This window comes from Harpia harpyja, chromosome 3, assembly GCF_026419915.1.
Source record: "Harpia harpyja isolate bHarHar1 chromosome 3, bHarHar1 primary haplotype, whole genome shotgun sequence".
In the NCBI taxonomy this organism is placed as follows: Eukaryota; Metazoa; Chordata; class Aves; order Accipitriformes; family Accipitridae; genus Harpia; species Harpia harpyja.
In genome coordinates, this window is record NC_068942.1 from 82,276,202 (window position 1) to 82,297,098 (window position 20,897).

Sequence of the window (20,897 nt, forward strand, 5' to 3'; positions counted from 1 at the left end):
ATACACAACGATGAGCAGCATTTGCCTTACCTTCTAATAAAAAGCCTCCCTGACGCACTTGTTTTTAAACAAGGCTGTTCCTTTCCCTCACAGAAGGCAAAGATGCAGTGGCTATGTTAAATCATACTTTTGTTTCTCATAGGAGCACCGTTACTGCCAGACTGTATGTTTGCAGACATTAAAGTAAAAAGGAATCGTTGGAATTTGAGAAACTGAGTGCCACCACTTCTGAGTGACAAACAGGTGCCACCAGCACCAGCTGAACAATTGCTATTGGAGAGAGAGATGGGTGATGGTTACAGCAGCGTAAGCGGACTAAATTAGTATGAGACTGTACAGAGACACAAAGCTACTCCTCGAGCCAGGTTCAACTTACATTCAACTTAGTATGTCTTGATGGCAGGTGGACAGCTGTTAATCCACAGCAATTTTTAAAACCACAGCTCCCAAAAGCCAGTTGAAGAGTAATTGTAAAACCTTACGTCTGCCAGTAGTATGCTCTTAACCGCCCACCAGCAAAGAAACAGCTTGCGTTTTCACATGGACTGAACCAAATTTTTCAAACCCACTGAATGCAAAATATTAGATGCTGTATTGTATCAGCCTTGAGATGTCTTGTTGTCGTGATGGGAACAATGCTTTTGACATTGTTCACGTCAGGTGAACCAACACCACTAAAGCAAGTTGGTAACACAGGCGTAATTTTGATACCGTGTTCGTCTATGTCCAAGTCAAAATTGGCAACTTTCAAATTCTATCAAACAAGACATCAAATGTTATTTTTGTCAGTACTTACCTGCATGTAAGCAAAAAGCTATGTGGAGAAGAGTTATACTTCAATGTAAAATGAATTCTGGTTAACTGGAGATTTCTGGTTATTCAGACGTCTTTCAAGTAAGAGTGCAAGAGGAGCATTAACATGTTTCCTTTGGTAGGGTGCAACTGATGAAGCCTTCAAATTCTGACACCTCAAAGTTATCGATCTGCCTTCTACCAACATAAATATGCAAGAAAACAACATAAAATGGAAGTGAGAGGCAAACAGAACGAGTCAGAAAGCAGCAGGAAGAGACAGGAACAAACAGAATCTCTAGGAGGTATAGGATGTCTTAGAAAAGACAGTCATTAGATGCAAAAAAATTAGTTCTTATTAAAAAGGAATAAATGCAGTACATGACAAACAGGATTTTCTCCCTGGAGAAGTATTGTCATTGCCACCTACTGCATACTATGTGGCTGCAGCGAAAGCAAAGCAAGGCTGGTTAACTTCACAGCTTGAGTCCCCCGCACAGCAGCAAAGGAAAAGAGATTCGGGCAAGTAACCTGCCCCGATAGTCACAAGCAGTTCCTGTTCTGAATGACGCTTTTACCAAATAAAGGCTGAAAGTGATTCTCTTCTAATTCTGCAAAAACAGACAGCACAAATATAAGTTCTATATCTGTTCATAAGGGGGAACAAAGTGAAATATTTGGCATAATATGGAAGGATGTAAGAATAAAGATGATCACAAAAGGAAAATGTTAATTTATACTTGAAGTATTTGCATGATGTTATGTAATTGGAAAAGTCTTCCAAGGAGAAAAGAAGAAAACCTGTCACCTCACAATGATTCAGTCACGCAGACAAATGTTGGGATGACGAAGAGACAAGCCAAGTGGTTGTCAGACGTAGGAAGCCAATCTGAAGGTCTTTATTTTTTCCTGTTAGGCTTTACATACAGGAGGTAACTAGCGCTCTTACACGAGAGCTTCCTGCAGTCTGCTTATGATTTGCCCACCTTTGAGAGTAATACTATAAACAAAACCAAAATCCCACATATGCACACTTAGCACTCCAGATCCCTGGCAGTTAGGTTGGTTTTCATCCAAATATTATGAGATGGGATTTACGTCCATTAAGTTTATACTACACATATAAAGATATATATAGTCTAAAAAACTTTTACCATATTAGTATCAAGGATGCTCCCTAGTAAACCAAGTACCTCATTATCACTGACTTGAAAACATGAATATGTAGTTACTTCCCCAGATTAAATTTAAGTTCACACCATTTCTAAATGCACTTTACATATGCGACAACACAGAAACCATAAATAAATTGCTTTCTCTCCCTCTCTCCAGGATTGGAAACTTTGGGCACTCCTCCCAATTTACAGTGATAAATACAACGACCAAAGGTTAAAAAAATAAATAACTATAAAGAACCATTTCCACAGCTCCTAACTGTGACTTCGAGAGAGGGCTGTCTCAGACAGAGGACCTTCCACCATTCTAAGCAACAGCCAGGTTTTGGTGCATGTACTAGCTTGCTTTTTGCTCACCATCTACAGAAAAACACAAACCCAGCCAGCAGCAAACAGCAGCAGTACAGAACTCAGCCCAATTTGCCTAGAGAATGCTGGCAATTAACTATTATTTCTACAAGTGGTATTAGTTAATACTGAAAAGCTGTTTCAAAAAGACAGACCTTCTTGCTATAGAGGTGTTTCCTACATAACTTGTTGTCCAGACCCTATCTGCTTTGTGGGTAATCTAAGGGAACTTAGTTGCCTGATTCATCAACTCAGAAAGAGACAGATCTCTTTAGGAGTCGGAATAAAGGTAATATATAAACCAAGGAAGGACATGAGCATGTGGGCATACAAGTATATATAGGTGAACGTCAAGGTTTTTACACTACAATAATGTTCACTCACGTTTCTTTTTATTAAGGGACTTTATTAAAAGCCAGCCATCACAAAGTAGCACTGTTCATGACCTCCAATAGAGGAACAAGTTACTAAGCAACTAAGAATTACATTCTGAATACGTAAAGGTGGCAGGGAGGAAGTCTATTCTATACAGCTCTCGATTTTCTAAAAAGATCTACTCAAAGTCATTCACTGGAGATCAAGTTATGATAAATTAAACCTGTCCAGTTAAAAAAAACGAACCAAACAAACAACCAAACAAAAAACCCCACACACACAACAGAAAACCCACCACACACAGACACACACCCCCAGGTCTTAAATGCATGGATGGTATCCAAAATAGATGACACATAACAGAACCACTGCCAAACTAAAAGGGATTTGAACAATTTTCCAAGGTTCCTTCCCTTTGCAGCTGCCGACATGGTCAGTAAGTGATAAAATCAAAACTTGGGTCAATCAGAATTGCTATTTCAGCCTGACCTACATTCTTTCTAGTCAAATCAGACTGAGGAACAAGAGCCACATAGACATTTGGCAACCCTCAGGTTTTATTACAGGTCGGTAGACTGCCAAAAAGCACTGGCTCAGCCACACTCCAGAGCTCTGCCTTCAAAGCCCGAGTTGAAGTAATTTGTCAGTTTTCCTCCAAACACCTTTTGGATTTAGGAAACTCTTTGCAGTCAGTCAGGTACTCTCAAATGCAAATATACAAACAGAAGCTCTGAAACAGTTTCCCCACTCTTGTACTCATTCCCTGGGTCTTAGCTAGCCATTGTCAGAGGCAGGTTGCTACGGTTAGAGGTAAGAAGTGCCTCATGGAGTCCAGCTAACTTCAAAAAAAGATATTTTTTTTTTTTTTTTTTTTGTAAGTGAGAAGTTGTCTGGTTCCTACTAGTGTTAAATCTGACTGAAGGAGTTCTCGAATTTGCCTTCCCAGATCGATGTACGTATAGAGATCCTTGCGCATCAAATATTAGCAGTATTAGCCATACCTCGCAAATACCTGTTGCTTAACAAGCCTTTGTCAACCTTCAAATCTCCCTTTGGAAAATGCCCTAGAATAAACGAGCTACAAGTACGTACCTGCTCCACACCCTTTGTGAAAGGCATCTTGACTCCCGAACCACCTTCCCTGTCTCCAGCATGCTCATTTTCCCAAGGCAGTTTGTTTTTTCCTTTACCCGCACTCAAGACTCTCCTTGGACTTATTCCTTGATCAGCATACGCACCGTGCGAGCTGGAGTTTTGCAGAGCGTCATCCCTTGCGTGATACCCACAGTAACTGTGCGCGCTCTGAGTCCTGCTGCCCATCAACAGCCAGTCCGTATCTGCTCCGGGGGGTAAACCAGACGCCCTGTTATGACCAGATGACGGCAAGGGCACAGCGTACTCTACAAACCCTTGGTCTACTAGCTTGGGCAAGGTCTTCCTGGCCAGCCTGGCCTGCACCGCGTGCATCACCCCGTCCCCGTTGTCCTCAAGTTCCACGGCATCCACCGCCTTGAAGAGAAGGCCGGTTTTGCCCGGGCCCATGGACGACGCCAGCGCAGCGAACGCTTCCATGGCAGCGTGCCGGACCCTGCGCTTGCCATCCACCAGTGCTGGAGCCAGCCCAAACGCCAGCTTGGCCAAGTCCAGCTCCTCACTGGGGTGAGTGAGGAGGGCCACGATGCAGATGTTGACCACCTCCTCGCGGACTTTGGAGTTCTTGTGCTGCAGGTACTCCTGCTGCAGCAGCAGGCCCAGCACCTGCTGAGGACCCGCCGCCTTCATCAGCCGCAGGAACAGGCGGCCGTACTCCTGCCGGATGGCCAGCTTGTTGTCCCCCAGGACCTTAGCAGCAGCGGAGACCAGGGGCGCCAGGAAAGCCGGGACCCGGTCTCCCAGGCGCAGGGCCAGCAGATGTATCACCTCTAACGCCCCGAGCACCACCTTGAAGTTGGAGTCATCCAGGAGGGTGTAGAGGAAGCTGATGAGCCCCAGGAGGCTGGGGGCAGGCGTGGAGGTCACGGCGGCCTGGCTGGCACCTCCGACCACCCTCTTCAGCTCCTCCACCGCTTGCGTGCGGCTCTTGTAGTCCTCCTGGTCCAGCAGCCGGGCGTGCAGCTCCGGCGGCAACAGACCGAACTTCAAGCCGGCGCTGCCGGGCCGGGCGGGGGACGGCGGCGGCGGTGGCACCGTGCCCTCACCGACCAGCCGCCGCTGCCGGCCGGCGGGTGGGAACGTCTCGGTGCCAGGCTGCTCCTCCTCCTCCTCCTCCCGCTGCCCGGTGGGGCCGCCCAGCTGCCAAGCCAAGCTGCGGGAGAGCTCGCCTAACCCGCGCCGAGCGGCGGGCGGGCGGCCGGACCCGCGGTACCGACCGCGCAGGGCCGGCCGCGGCAGCTCCGCGGCGGCATTACCCTCCGCCCGTTCGGCGCTGAGGCACGGCGGGAGCCGGCCCCCCCGGCCCCGCGTCCCCTGCTCGGGGCCCGCCGGCGGCTCCATGGCGCGGGCGGGCGGCGGCGGCGGCAGCGTGAGGGCGGCGGCCATGAGAGGAGAGAGAACCGCCCCCGCCCCGGCAACGCCGCGCGGCACAACACCGCCGTCGCCAGGGGCCGGCCCTGCAGCGCGCCTGCGCGGCACCGCCCACGGCGCAAGAAGGGGGGGAGCGGTGGCGACGGCGCAAGACTCGATGCTTTCTCGCTTCGCCTACGCCGCCGCTGCGGAGAGCGGGTGAGGAGCGGAAGAAGCCGAGAGACGCGGGGCGGGGAGCGGGGCGGTGCCGGGGCTGCGCTGCTGAAGGGGAACGAGCCGCCTTCTTCCCCCCCCCCCCTTTCCTCCTTCCACGGTGTGGGGTGTGCCCGGGGGACGGTGGGTGCGCGGCGCTTCCCCGCCGCTGATTGGTAGAGAGCGCGGGGTGGTGGCGCCCGGAAGTGACGCGCGCCGCTGCCGGGCGCTGCCGGAGGAGCGGAGGCGAGCGAGGCGGCGGCGGCGGCGGCTACCGCGGGCCAGGGCCTGGCCGCGGCCTGCGCCACCCCTCCGCCCTCAGGTGAGCCCGGCCCCGCCGCGACGGAGCGGGACCCCGCGGCCGAGTGTGCAGCTGGGGCGGGGGCGGGGGAGGAGACGGGAGTGGCAGTCCCGGAGCGATCGCTGAGGATCCCCCCCCCCCCCCCCCGTTGAAACGGCCCGGGACTGGAACTTAAGCACAAGGGGTCAAGCGCGACGACGTGGAGAGCCTAAAATTTCATAAGGCAGACGGTTTACGCTTTGCGAGTTGTTTCTTGCGCTTTTTCTGGCCTGCAGAAGGTGGTTTGTTTTTCTTTTTTTTTGTGATGTGTCAGGTATTTAGAACCAAAGTTAGCTCGGCACTTGAGGCGGGTGCTTTTGAGGTTTTGTGCTCTCTAGTGAGTAACAAAACTAGGCGAGTCGCTTACGGGCTTCAACCTTTTTGTAGCCTAAATGAGGAACTGGCGAGCACTTCAACGCCGCCTTCAAACAGAAAAGCGCCTGGAGCTCTTCCTGCTGTTTTCACATACAGAAAACGCTGCGCTCTGCATCGCTTACTGGGCATCGTCGCCTACCGTGGTTTTTAGAAGGGTAAAAACCTTCAGTAAGCGAGCTTAAGTATTTACATTTCTGGTTAGCCTTTTTATTTCCAGTAACTTCTTCCCTGCTATTCAAGATAAGTCTGATCTACAGACTGTGAAAAGGATCTGGTAGCCCAGAGCCTAGGGGCAACCATTTGATTTGTGTTGTGAGCGCAGATCGTTGGACTAGCATCCATTCTTCAGGGCTGGTTAATCTTCCGGCTTCTGATTCCTTGCTCAGCAACAAAATAAATACATGCAGATACGTGGCATGGTCGAGCATTGCCATGCAGGAGGCATGCGAGATGCAACAGTAGGCACCTCTACCAAGTTGGTACAAAAAGTTTTATTTCTGCAGAATAACGTAAATATAGTTATTTATAACTGGTTTTACAGGTTTTGCAACTGAACTGTAACCATTCCTTTTTCCTTCCATGTGGTGTTACCTTGTGTTTTATGATTTCTGCGTATACATACAATCCGGTTGTGAACCGAGCAGAAACACAAAAGGAAAGGAAACCGTTTTAGCTGCTGAACAGCTCTTTCCCCCCCCCCCCCCATGTAATTTGTGCTGCAAAAATGTTGTTATATGGAATGTTGTTGTATGGAATCTTGCCTTTTGCAGATATGCTTAAAAGACTTTCTTTTAGATATGGGGTTTTTTTTCCAGTATAGGGTTGTAGTAGGAGAGAGGTGAGCTTACTTATCTCTTAATGGGCAAGAGGTTTTCTATCCCTAGCTGTAAGCCTTCACTTCTCTGTCAGTGCTATTATGTTCTGTACTTAAATGTTGGCAGCTAATTTTATTCTTTCAGATTAAGCACTTTGTAAGTAGGCTCACTGCAAATTAGATGTCAGTTAAGGAGCTGTAAAAATGATGAACTTCTTAATAATAAGATAAAAGAAGCGAGATCTCGAAGTTTGTGTAGTCATTTAGCAAATCAAAATTAAATCAGCTTTTCAGTTCAGAAATTGGATGGTTGCAGTGTTCTCTGTAGAACAATAGTTATATTTCCTCGTGGTCCAGGATCCTGACGCATTCGTACCCTCCACCCTCTCACTGGTATAATAATTCAGTCTGAATAAAGAGCTGAAGAACTGCTTCTCCAACAGGTAGTGGTGGGCAGCACCATTTGAATTTTAATGATCCTGAAATTAGAACAGGTATCATAGTGCCTTCAGGTGTCACGATGCAAACTAAAACTTTTTGGAAGAAGCATCCAGGGGTTTTGTGGAGCTGTAGGTAGGAACGAGGATCCTTCTCTCTGCCCTTGCTAGTGATGTTAGGGAGTGTGGGTAGCTGCCGGTGCTGTGAGGACGTGGAAACGGTGATAAGACGCCAGGATGCTCAGCCTGTCCACCTGGGACCTGCTCCCTTGATCACCCTGGGAAGCACCTCACCAGCTCCCACCCCTTGTCTCTTGATGATGGAGGCAGGCCCAGCTCCCAGTCTTCCGCGGCTCTGATCTCTCCGGAGGCTGAGGGCATGTCCTCTGGGGATTTTCTCTCGTGACGGAAGCCACTCAGTGAGGCGAGGCAAGGATCTCCCCCTTCTCCCGTGCTCCTTTGCCCGTTCAGAGTACAGAAACCTCTGCTCCAGCACCCTTCTTCTTGCAGCCCAGGACCCCACTGGCTCTGTGGGTCTTTTTTGCCCCGCTGTGCAGAGGGAGGGACTCTGCTGTTCCAGGTGAGGAAGGAGGAACGGAGAGCTGGTCCCTGCTGACTGCTGGGGCCCTGCCCGCAGCACTGCTCGGAGGGGAAGCGCAGCAGGGCTTGGCTGCACCACAGTAGCGCTAAGTAGACCGCAAGGCAAGTAGCAGAAAGTAGTTTAAGGACTTTTAAAACTTTGTCTCAAATGAGCCAGTGCCATTCTTTGTTTATCTCTCTTTTTATTTCAGTCACTGTTCAGTTCTCTCAAATATGTCATGTAGAATCCTATCGTGTATTCAACACTTCAGATAATATGCATTTTACTCCAGAACAACAACAACAAAAAAAAAGGGTGGTGGTTGGTAGTGTTTGGTTTTGTTTTTTTTTTTAAGGCAAAGTTTAATATAGCATACACTATTAATAAACATTTGATTGTCCTGGATTTAACTTGCGTGAAACAGCGTAGCGCATGAGGATTGAAAAAGTAAATTGGAAAGTAATAAACCTAATTAAGATAAAAGGAAAAATGGAAAAATATTTTTTAAATGTTATGTATGGCATGTCTAAGTAACATGAGTAATGAAGTTGTTGAAATGAAGCCCTGAGTAATGCGTTAAAAATTCTGTTTGTCACAGATGGACCAGTCGTCTCCAACCTACATGCTTGCCAACTTAACCCACTTGCATTCTGAACAGCTTCTGCAAGGCTTGAACCTCCTTCGCCAACATCACGAGCTCTGTGACATTATCCTGAGAGTTGGCGATGTCAAGATCCATGCCCACAAGGTGGTGCTTGCCAGCATCAGTCCATACTTCAAAGCCATGTTCACTGGGAACCTTTCTGAGAAGGAGAACTCGGAGGTGGAGTTCCAGTGCATTGATGAGGCAGCCCTGCAGGCCATCGTGGAGTATGCCTACACAGGAACTGTGTTTATCTCGCAAGACACTGTAGAGTCGCTTCTTCCAGCTGCGAATCTTCTCCAGATCAAACTGGTAGTGAAGGAGTGTTGTGCGTTTCTTGAAAGCCAGCTTGATCCTGGCAATTGCATCGGGATTTCTCGTTTTGCAGAGACCTACGGCTGCCATGACCTCTACTTGGCTGCTAACAAGTACATTTGTCAAAACTTTGAAGATGTTTGTCAGACAGAAGAATTTTTTGAGCTTACGCATTCTGAGTTGGATGAAATTGTTTCCAATGACTGCTTGAATGTTGTGACAGAAGAAACCGTTTTTTATGCACTGGAGTCCTGGATCAAATATGATGTGCAGGAGCGACAGAAGTACTTGGCACAGCTGCTACATTGCGTTCGGTTGCCACTGCTGAGCGTCAAGTTTCTCACAAGGTTATACGAAGCAAACCATCTCATTCGTGATGACCACACTTGTAAACATCTGCTAAATGAGGCCCTAAAATACCACTTTATGCCTGAACACAGACTTTCACACCAGACCATGTTGATGACACGACCTCGCTGTGCTCCTAAAGTTCTTTGTGCTGTAGGAGGAAAAGCTGGACTGTTTGCGTGTTTGGAAAGGTAAGTAATAGTCAAGTTGTTGCAGCACTTGGGTGGTGTGACGTTCGCACATGTTCGTTACCACCCTGGGTCAGGATTAAGACAATCATTGACGAGCTGTGGTTTGCAGGACTGTAGTTACTGCTTTCCTTCATAAGAACTCATAAGTAGATTTTTTTGGAACAAGGGTGAGCGCTGAATTCAAAATGCTTTTTAATTCCATGAGTAATCTTCAGTCTTACGGGGTTTTGTTTGTGCCAACACCAATGGCTATAAAATCTTACCATTTTAATTCTATTGATTGAGAAATTTGGTTAATAAAAGTGGTTAATAAAAATTTGTATGCTGCTTCTTCACTTTCCTCACAGTGAGGGTGGTGAGGCACTGGAACAGGTTGCCCAGAAAGGTTGTGGATGCCCCATCCCTGGCAGTGTTCAAGGCCAGGTTGGATGGGGCTTGGAGCAACCTGGTCTAGTGGAAGGTGTCCCTGCCCATGGCAGAGGGGTTGGAAGTAGGTGATCTTTCAGGTCTCTTCCAACGCAAACCATTCTGTGATTCTTTATCCTTTCAGGTTTTTTCATTTTACATAATTTTTCCCTGACCTATTATTATTCCAGACAATCAAATCATAAAATTTAGCCTAATATATGAGAAATTTGCTTCCTGATAACTCAAAAGTCCTTGGAATTAAAACAGACTTAATCAGAGAAGGGCGAAGAGGTAATTCTTAGCAATGTTACGTTCTTGATCATAATGTAATCGTGCCTTTAACCTCTGCTGCTGAGTAGGTATCCGTATCCGTGCTGGCAGAAACAGAGAAGTGCCCATCTTTCTTTACCTGGTTTTCAAAATCAACCTCCTCCTCAGTTACTGGAGTACATCACTGAGGCTAATCATGTGAGCAAAAGGAATGTAATAGAGAGAAAAATAACTTTCTTCCCCATACTGGTATGGTTGGGTTTACTTATAACATTGTATTAACATTTCCAGAAATGGTAGTTAAACTATGTGTGGGTCTGTGTATGTATGCATACTTATACATACACATATAGTGCTTTGATGTTGGGTGTACCCTTATCACCTCAGTAAATGTTTTCTGTGTTAAGGCAGACTACCCGAACTGGTTCTACAGCTGAATTCTGGGATGATATTTTACTCTGAGATTTTTTTTCTGTGACAGTTCCATCCTTGCATGTATATACATACATTTAAAAACCTGGGAAGATCAGTATGTTCTTTTTCCCTGTGTTTAGAGATGTTGTCAAAGTTATTTGAAGTTAACTTTCCCGATGATAGGGATCGATAGTAAACTAGATGTCGAGACTGGGAATTGTTGGGTTGAGATTTAAAAAGGGGATTTTGTGCTTAATAAAAGAAAAAAAAATCTTGTTTGAGTGAATAAAGTTGTCCTCTGATATTCTTCAGCTCTGTTTCTTTCACAGCTTCTTCAATGTTTGTAACAATGTTACATACCACATAGTTTGGATTATTTCGATTATTGGGTTTTTTTTAAACAAAAATGCTCTTTACTACTGTTAACCACGTTTTAACACATACAAAAATTTGCTCTTCCTTTATTTATTATTCATATTAGTCTTTTCTAAACTGTTGTTTCAGTTAGTACTTAAGTTTAGACAATTGCCCTTGACGTAGAAATAAAAAAAAGTCACAGATCGATTAAATGAATAATTCCTAATACAATTAAAATCGTGAAGTAGGAAACCTTAATTCCACTATTCTCATTCTACTTGTCATTTGTACTTGCAGGAAGGCTGGTTTTTCACTTAAAGTTAGCCACTGCTTCATAATAACAAGATTACTTAGAACGTATGTAGTACTACTCTTTTTCTAACTGGGCTGCTGCTGTCAAGAGCCAGTCTGGTGTTTCAGCAGTCCCTGCTTCTAGGTTCTTAGTCAGTGGCTAGCAGCTCTCCAGTGGCTTCATTTTCTTATATGTTTTTTGAACAGGTCGTATTTCCTGTGTACTAGATATTCTTTTAAATCATTGAAGTAATTTGTTAACTAAACTATTTAGGTAGGTTGACTAGACTTTATACGTGATAGGCTAGACCCACCATACTTTAACACTGAGTATAATTAAAAGAAAATGCAAATAAGCAGTATTTTGAAAACAGATTTTTCAAATTAGTTTGTTCTACTCTGACATTTCTTTTAAATTATACAGTGCATGTAAAATATGTATTTATAAAACTACAGATTGTACTTTCTAAATGTATGTTTGTACGTATATATAGACATGTGCTTCCCCCTCTCTAATTCTCCTTTTTTCTCTCTCTCCCATCTCTGTGGCTGTTCTGACTTTTATTCAGTTTACCCTTCCTACCCCTTCGGTTTGTATTTTTAGCTTACCACGATCACAGCCTACCTCCAAAAGCTGCTGTGGCATCAACACTGTTTTGTCTTCCCTCGCATTATCCAGGGTGCTGTCCTGCCTTCTCCATAGTCTGCCTGGTTTGTACTTTCAAAATTCATCCTTTCGGGTCTCAGACTTGGTGCCATGGCTACTTGCTGTGTTGCTGCATCGCACCGTACACTGTGAGGCTCTGGGTTTTTAACTCTTTAGAACAGTAAACAACATTTCATTTTAGCTTACATTTGGGCTATTGGAAGAAATGGCAAACATCAGATGAGACGTACAAGGTAGTCTTAAGACTGTGTTCCTTGATGTTCATTTGCACTTCACAGAGCTTCAGAAAGTTAGGTTTGCTCACATAATCTTTGTTTTTCTATTTCAGTGTTGAAATGTATTTTCCCCAGAATGACTCCTGGATAGGCCTGGCACCTCTTAGCATTCCCCGCTATGAATTTGGAATATGTGTCCTAGACCAGAAAATATATGTTGTAGGAGGGATTGCAACCCACGTGTGTCAAGGCATCAGTTACCGAAAGCATGAGAATTCAGTGGAGTGCTGGGACCCTGATACGAACACTTGGACATCTCTTGAAAGGATGTTTGAGAGCCGGAGTACTCTGGGAGTGGTAGTTCTGGCAGGAGAACTCTACGCCTTAGGTGGCTATGATGGGCAGTCTTATTTACGAACTGTAGAGAAATACATTCCTAAAGTGAAGGAGTGGCAGCTAGTGGCCCCAATGAACAAAACAAGAAGTTGTTTTGCTGCGGCTGTCTTGGACGGAATGATATATGCCATTGGTGGTTATGGTCCTGCCCATATGAACAGGTATGTGCTTTTGATGTGTGTAGCTCAGTGTCAGAAGCTGGAAAGCAGCAAAATTCACTGTTAAGCTCGTGTTCAGCAGCCAATTAAAAATTACTCTAAGATAGATTGGTAATCCACAGTGGGCCTCATTAATCCTTGTTCTGCAGTGTCAGTCTGATAATTCAACTGGGAAGTCTTTCTTTTAACTTACCTTTACGTGTTCCAGCTCAGAGCTGGTTTGTTTGGGTTGGGTTTTTTTGTTGGTTTTTTTTTTTTTTTAATCCCTAAGAAGGGAAAATGGTAAAGACAAAGACATATGTGCATGTTACTAAGCAAGGTGGTGCAAGACACCTGACCTTGTAGACACCCAAGCTGGTTAACTCAGCAGATCAGTATGGTGTGGGCTTATTTGCTCAGGCCCCAAGGTAGTGTACTTTTATCTGTGTCATGGTGATGCACCTCTGTTACTGAGCTCTTGGGAGAGGCTTGCTTAGCACTGGGCCAGCGCTATATAAATCCTTGTACCTCAAGCCTGCAGAATATTAGGAAGCGTGGTTAGCTTTAACCTTGAAAACACTGATTTGAAATAAAAAGGATTTTTCACATGCTTAATATACACAAAATAAATATATACCTCGGAATATTAAAGTAGTCTTAATGATAATAATAAAGTTCAGGATGGTGGTTACTGGTCTGGCTCCTGGGTAGAAGTGGGCTTGCTTCAGCCCTGGCATTCACAAGGAGGTTTCCTAGCACCAGCATGCTCTTTAATTGTTCTGTTCCACATCGCTCTGTTTGGATGGACAGGGGCATTTAGTTATGCAAAGAAATCATTTGTACTCTCTTCTTCATTAAAATGGGAACAAATCAGCCATATGTCCCTCCAGGAAGCAAATTAATAACTACAAGCCTAAATAGCTGAATAAAGAATGAAAATGAAAATCTTGCTTATAGGAAGGGATGCATTGATTGTTTAACAGTGTAGTATAACGACGTTGCACTAATTAATAATTGTGCTTTTCATACTTGATATGTTTTTATATAAAACAGTTTGTGAAGCAAAGGATTAATTCCCAAATAGGGAAGTATAGCTAAGTAGTTTTCATTTGGAAAATGCAAACAATTTTTTAAATTACTGAAATAAAACCAGCAATAACTTAAACTGTTTCGTATGGTTGTGACAGGATTTTATGAAACTTAATGTGATGTTATTCTGATGACTTATATTTTAAATTATGAAACGTGATAGCAGTTGAAATACTTAATAGACAAGCAAACCATCTCTAAAAGTTTTCTGTTGACTCTAGGATTTCTTCACATGGGAATTTGACCCAGAATAATTAAGCTACGCTGTTGTTCTATGTGGTCATTCTTAGCTCCGTACCATCTTTGTACCACACAGAACTATTGGCTTTAATAGTAGCTTAAAGCAAAGTCAGTAGCAAAGTGGAGCAGGCATACCAGGAGGTACTGTGGGACCTCTGGGATGCTGACTCCACTGCAGCCTTGTTGCACAGACCATAAAAAAAAGAAGATAATCAAGCCCTTGCTATTGCCAGAAGTGGTGCCCAAAAGTTGAATTCTCAGTGTGCACGCAGGCCTCTGAAAGGTAAACTCGGTAACCTCCTTTCAGGAAAGGTAGGACTTATCACTGGAGCAATAGGGAATGTCTTTATCAAGCTGGTAGCTTTAAAGGGGAAGCACTTAACAACATTAAAATTCTATAGTAGCCTCACTCCTTGTACCACATCTGCTCTCTTCTTCAGTCAGAAAGGAATTGCCAGCAGCTCCTGTAGAGTTACTGGAATCTGATACTTCATTATTTGCCTTTTTAAATTTAATTTACTTTTTATTGAATATTTTTTGTTTTATTAATTATTCAAGGGCACAAGTAATATGCCATGCCATACAGTCACTAGACTCATACAAGTTCTAGCATTAAAAGAAAGCTGACAGCTGTGTAATTAAGCACCTTCTCTCCAACTTTGTAGTGCTTCTGATTTTCTCTTCCCCTCTTTTCTGCCCCCTCATGCTACTGAAGCTACACTTTGGACAGGGAATGGCTACGTGCCATGAGTGTGTTAATGACTCTGACCATCTGTACAGCTCCAGCGATTAAAAAAAGTAATAACGATGATGATAATTCATTTCCATTTTATCCTGAAGGCCTCTTCTATCCTTATTGTTTTGATCAGCAACCTCTTTACTGCTTTTCCTGAGGGATATCCTCTCTACATTTTTTTCCTCTCTGTCTGTTATTTTCAGGCAAGCCTCCGGGAAGTTTTTGATTTGATGTGTTACCCAAATAGATACGCTTCAGATCTGCATTGTGTACAGTTTTTCATGAGTTGCTTTTTTTATAAATAGCAGCAGTCACCCTGGAAAGAGCTCTCAGTTCCGAGACCAGCTTTGAAAAATCTTGCTTTGTTTCAATTTGTCACCTGAAGATCCAGGGTAGTGGCATGAGGACATCAGAGAAGCGGCTGAACTGCAGTCTCTGTGTTGTCAGGATGAAATATGTTAAAACTGCTTTTTCGCAACACTGTTGAGACCCTCCAGCTGCTTCGTGTTGTCAACCCTAGGATGTGATCGATGCTTCTGAGGTGATAACACTGGCTTTAGTTTTTGTGTGCTACCATTGGGTAGCGCAAAGCAACCACACTGCAGAATTTTCCATCAGCTCAAGCACTCTTTCTTTGTGTTGCGTTATTCCTGTGCGTGGTTAATATTGGTTGGCATAACTAGATGTACCTCTGACAAATGCAGATTTCTTGTGGAGTGAAATTCAAATGTCACTAAAATCCAAGCCTCACAAGTTGTTTGTGTTTGCAGCATGGAGCGTTATGATCCAAGTAAAAACTCGTGGGAGACAGTAGCTTCAATGGCTGATAAACGAATAAACTTTGGTGTCGGTGTCATGCTGGGCTTCATTTTTGTAGTCGGTGGACACAATGGTGTGTCTCACCTATCCAGCATTGAGAGATATGATCCTCATCAAAATCAGTGGACTGTGTGTCGACCCATGAAGGAACCCAGAACAGGTAGGGACATACAAACCTCTCAGCAGTTAACTCGGATATCCTTTCAGAAATAAATTGCTGTTTGACCTGATAGAAGCTGCAATAAAGTTGCAGTGATTTGTCTGCAGAGCATTGTACTTTGTGAACTGGACCAAAGATCTCTTAATCAGCTCTGTGAAAGAATGAGTATTTATTTCTCTAATTTTAATTACAGTCCAGTTTATTAATACTGAGCTGTAACAAAAATAACGTGAAGTAATATTTCTACTTTATCTTCTATTTTTTCATTAATTTTGAGTGAATTTCAGCAATTTTGTGGTTACTGTTCTGTTGTATTTTACTTTATGTTGAGACATGGTAGTGCATCCTCTCTTCTGTCTCCATGACAAGGAGTATTGGGACAGAAGAGCATTGTTTTGTCATAGGAAGGGGCACGAGAAAAGTCAAAAAGGCGTGTAAGACCTGAACAGAGAATGACTTTTCGTTTACACCCATTTTCTTTAAAGACAGCCCAAAGAAGGAGAGGCTGTGAGAACTTGTCTGTTCAGCCTTCAGGTGTGGGGAGGTGGTTCCAATTAGGAACAAAAATACTACTTATTTCCACACTTGGTGGTTGTGCAATCCTTTTTTTTTTTTTTTCTTTCCAATAGGAGTTGGTGCAGCTGTAATTGATAACTACCTTTATGTGGTTGGAGGTCATTCAGGGTCATCCTATCTGAACACTGTCCAGAAATACGATCCCATCTCAGATACCTGGCTGGACTCTGCTGGGATGATGTACTGTCGATGCAATTTTGGTTTGACTGCACTTTGATGAAAAGCAGGACTCTGTGGACTTGATGCAAAGATGGAGCTTAATCTGCTTGAAAGTAAACCCCGCTGGCAGAGACCATAAGCTGCGTTTTCTGAAGTTGGAAAGCTGGAGGAACGTGGTGAAGCTGGGACTGAAATGAGGAAGGATTTGTTTTCTTCCGGTAATTTGCCTTTGGTACTTTAGTGACATGGGCAGAAGGAATGGAAAGCTTATTACCAGCTGGGTTTAGATAGCATCCTGTTAATGGCAGTGAATTTTAGAGAGTACTGTACATGCCTGGCATATGGTTAGAAAACTTACTGTATATCTAACCCTTTCACTTTCTAGAGCTTTTCTCTCTTCCTCCTGCCTCTATGAAACATGAAGTTTACTGTGCTTGGGGTGAGAGATGTGTGAATGTGTTGTATGACTGAACAGTTTGCTGATAGTTGTCTGGTTGTGTCTTCATACTAAGAAAACGCCAGTGCTTCATAATTTTTTTTATGAACAGTAACTAAAGGGCTGCCTTGTTTCTGTATCTCAAGGTTTGTAAATAATAAATGCCATAGTATGTTGCCTGTACACTCTCCTTTGTTACCCACTTACTGGTAGGAGGGCTGGGATGGTAGTTAGTAACTATTTAAAGGAAATTTACAGGGCAAACTTATTGCCTCTTAATGAAGTTTTTGGATCTGCTGAAGAGAAATCACATTTTTAACTTTCCTTTATATTTTTCTTTTCGTGGATAAACGAATGCTAGATTAAATGACTTAATCTTGCTAGTCTGCTGTGTGTTTTCAATTGTAATGCAAGGAAAAATTACAAAAGTCATGCATCGGAAGATGCCACAGCAGCATTCATAGCATGATATAAAATAAGTACTCAAAAATGAATCCATCCCATCCTTCTCCCAAGCGCACTTGTGTCCATATTCTGTATAACTTCCTTTTTTAAAAGAATGTATGATTGCTTTCTCAGAGTGTTCAGATAAAAAATGGTGCTAAATGTAGGACTTAACGATAAGGCTGTTACTGATTTTAGTGCAGTATGCATAAAGCATGATCGTTTTGATTGTTCTAGTGTTTTTGTTTCTTATTTGCTTGATACATTTGTGCCTATGAAAACTGTCAAGGATAACACAATATACTGAATGAGCTCTAGGTTTGTTACATTATTTTTTTTCCAGAAGATCTACGTTTATTGTTCCTATTCTCACAAATACATAAATAGGGAGTGAACAGTGAGATCCCATCTCATGTTCTTCAGACAGTCTTGCCTTTAACACAAGTTGCAATGAATGAAAAGCACGGGACATAGTTGCTCATCCCAAGTGTGTGTCCAGTGTAACAGAGTACTGAAGGTCAGTTCCTGTGACTAACCAGAATCTTGAGAGATATAACTTTGTGATAGCCCTAAACTTAGTGAAAATTTGGGCAGGTAAATAGAAAGCAATGCTGTGGGCTATAACCATTATTTAAAATAGATGACTGAATAAATAGGAATTTTAGCTAATTTAGAATGTTTTGGTTTGTCTTCTAATTTTAACTATGAATCATGGTTATCTTCAATTTCTGTTTTGATGTCTGTGTGTGTATTGCCAGGCCTGGTACTGAAGAGTTTTTCTGCATCCAGAGTTATTTTCCCCTTGTTTTAACATGTTAAATTTATGTTTGTTTCCCCTTGTTTTTCAAGCCCATATAGTATTATTTTTGAAGGTGCAATAATATTTGAAATAGTTGCTTTAAAAGCCATTTCTTTATAAGTGTGCTAAGCGGAGAGTTTTGAGTATGCTTGATTTATTCTAAGTTCCTGCAAAGCTAACTGCAGCCAGGCAAACAGTGGTGTTCCTTGTTCTTCCATACGCTAACATTCAGATTTTAAACAGTCAAGGAGCCGAGGGTGTTTTCACCATAAAACATTATTCACAGGTAACAGGTGTTTGCACAGATTATAAAATCCTGCACGTATTCTTCAAATTTGGGAGAATTCAGCAGGACTTTAAAAGCAAATAAAGCTAACAATTGCAGCGTTTTCAATGCAGTTTATTTGACCCACTAAGGATTCTAGTTACATAGCAATAATAGCGTGATTTAATTATTCCAGTGAATCTGTTGATAGGACACAAGTAGCTACATGGTTGTACGTTGCATGTTTGTGTGTGGGGAGAAGGATGAAGGGGAGCAGGTTTGGGGTTGGGGATTAAGGAAGATGTTTCAGCCTGTTGCATAGGTTGCCTTCTCGTTCTGTTCAGATAAATGAGCAAGCTGAATGCTTACATGTGCTGTTTTACTTTTCACAGAGATGCCATTGATAATTGTATTTTCCAATATACACTGGAGATAAAGACACTTAAACTAATATCAAAAAAAAGAAAAATTCCTTAGCTAAAAGACAAGTTTATGCCTTTTATTGATAGGAGGCTTTTCACACAGTTCGGTATATACCGTACCTTTTAGAGTTTAACTACAGTAGGATTCCATGAATGAAGATGCTCATATACATGTTCTGATTGGAAGTATTAGTAAACACTGTTTTCAGTTAGCAGAGACTCGTGCAAGGTATAGAAATCATTTTGACTTCATCAGAACAAAAAATCCATAGGTCAGGGTGATGCTGATGGTTATTCAATGTTTATACAAATATCTTTCATTCATGGAAGTCAAAGCACTGAAAATTGCTAAATGTTCCACTCTCTTCACCTAGGCAGTGGTAATGTTAAATGAGGTCATAGAGATTGACCCCGTATTGTGTAATGTGGTATTCCTAAAGTTAAGATAGCAGCATAAACAATTTTTTTAGTATGTGGGCTTGGTATGAAGAATGGGAAAAATGCCTAATGAAATATACTGCTGTTATTAGATGAACTGTTTAGCTAGAAATGGATCAAACAGTGTATCGACCTAGGGATCGTGTCACTTAAAATCACGCTGTCTTCATTTTCTGTTCTGGGTGCTTGTTGTCCTGTTCACTGAAGTGCTTGGTTATAGGAAGATCAGACACAACAATCAGTTTAAATCTGCATTTAAACAACAACACTCTCATTGTCACATCTGTCTTGCAGTTTAAAAATCAAGGACCTTCAAATAAGATGTCATACAACTATAAATTATCATCCAGTTCTATTTCTTAATCACTCAAAATTATCTGCAAAGCACTTTAAAATGGGTATGAGTTTATATGTGTACATACAGTTCCTGAATTTCTGCTTTTTGGGGGGGGGGGAGGTTGTGGGTTTGTTTTTTTTTTAAAGATATTCATCTGTAAGCTTCTTGACAGTCTCTCCTACTAGGAATGCTTTTCTTTCAGAAAGTCTAGCTGGAATTTCTAGAGGGGCAAATGTGTCCAGTACACATTACAAACAGTTAACTGTTTCTGGGAGATAGCACGTTACTTTTGTGAATCTGCCATCTGTAAGTCCCCATTCACTACATGAAACAATGCAAAATGTCCAAACTTGCCTTAAATTCTTGATACTTAACTGAAACGCAAAGAACTGGATGATAATTCCTATTTTTTTGCCTTATGCGCTGTGCTGTATTTTAAACCCAAGGATAACTATAATTTTTAGCAGGATTTAATAATTGTACAGAGAATACCAAATTGTACTCGGACTTGACCAGAGTGCTTTGGTTGAGAGTATAAAATGATATATGTAGTTTTGTGTATGTAGAGTGTTTTTATGTGTACATCTTTTTTAGCAGCAATGTTCTGGTTTTGTTATTGTTTACAAAAGCGGCATTTAAGTTAAACAGGAAAATAACTGTAACCTGCATTCTCGGTCTTTACTAGTGTTCTCAATGTGTTTGCTCTTGTGATAATGCTCTAAGTATTGTAACTATTTCATTGAATGTGAAAATTTAGTAAATAAACCTGGGGAAAAACTTAACTTTATGCTTTCGCTGGGTGGTGAATATAAATGCGCTGTAGGTTTAGCCTTCTAACGCAGTAACATGTTTGTGAGCTGTTATTCAAAAGCGGCGATACCTCAACCCTGCGAGGTGACAGCTAGAAAGAAGGGGAGGTGGAGCAGGAGGACTCTTACCCTTCATGGGGAGGGGTGACTGGCTGGAAGACCCTGACCCCAGCCACCAGGTTCCAGGGTCTTTGCCTCATTGGTATTAGAAGCTCCCATGGAAGAGGATTTTAGTATGTGACTTGCTATTTCCCATCTGTCCCTGTAGCCGTAACTATTATCTGCCTGATGAATCAGTAACCATCGAAGGAACACACAAACCCACTCGTTCCTGCTTTCCTTGGCAGAAGAGCATGCTCTAGAAAGCTCCCGTACAAACTGTTCTCTCCTGGTGAAGACCCAGCATCGCTGAGTAACTCTGCAGAAACATGATCCGTTCAGGGCCAGAGGGGTTTGCCCCTACATAATTTGGGTTTACTGTTAGACAGCTCTTCACGTATTTGCTACATTAATAAAAGACACTCAGGTAATACCCATCAAGGACTTACGTTTTAGCTTTCCTTAA

The 20,897-nt window shown here is 43.0% G+C and overlaps 2 protein-coding genes across 6 annotated transcripts in view; one reads left to right on the forward strand and one right to left on the reverse strand.

Annotated features, from left to right (window-relative positions):
- Positions 1-5,314, reverse strand: part of TOGARAM1 (TOG array regulator of axonemal microtubules 1) — a 45,787-nt gene extending 40,473 nt beyond the window's left edge. For both annotated transcript variants that reach the window (XM_052783694.1, XM_052783693.1), the window contains exon 1: positions 3,783-5,314. In XM_052783694.1, the coding sequence (XP_052639654.1) occupies positions 3,783-5,228 (1,446 nt within the window). In that variant the 5' untranslated portion in view covers positions 5,229-5,314. The remainder of the gene's footprint in view (positions 1-3,782) is intronic.
- Positions 5,315-5,326: 12 nt separating this feature from the next.
- KLHL28 (kelch like family member 28) lies at positions 5,327-20,305 on the forward strand. 4 transcript variants are annotated; one of them, XR_008234636.1, is made up of 6 exons: positions 5,574-5,727; positions 8,550-9,448; positions 12,184-12,627; positions 15,439-15,647; positions 16,277-16,600; positions 17,606-20,305. XR_008234636.1 is itself a non-coding variant. In XM_052783703.1 (5 exons), exons 2-5 carry the CDS (start codon positions 8,550-8,552, stop codon positions 16,438-16,440), a joined length of 1,716 nt encoding a protein of 571 aa, XP_052639663.1. In that variant the 5' UTR covers positions 5,327-5,411; the 3' UTR covers positions 16,441-20,305. The 4 variants fall into 4 exon arrangements, 3 of the variants coding, with proteins under 3 accessions (XP_052639663.1, XP_052639661.1, XP_052639662.1); XM_052783703.1 differs by lacking the exon at positions 5,574-5,727 and adding an exon at positions 5,327-5,411 and having other exon boundaries at positions 16,277-20,305; XM_052783701.1 differs by having other exon boundaries at positions 16,277-20,305.
- Positions 20,306-20,897: the final 592 nt, after the last annotated feature.

Excerpts from the sequence above, each read along its gene's own strand:
- KLHL28 (XM_052783703.1), top strand. The coding sequence starts at position 8,550 with ATGGACCAGTCGTCTCCAACCTACATGCTTGCCAACTTAACCCACTTG. Across the intron at positions 9,449-12,183 it reads CTGTTTGCGTGTTTGGAAAG|TGTTGAAATGTATTTTCCCC; the intron begins GTAAGTAATAGT and ends TTTCTATTTCAG. Across the intron at positions 15,648-16,276 it reads CATGAAGGAACCCAGAACAG|GAGTTGGTGCAGCTGTAATT; the intron begins GTAGGGACATAC and ends TCTTTCCAATAG.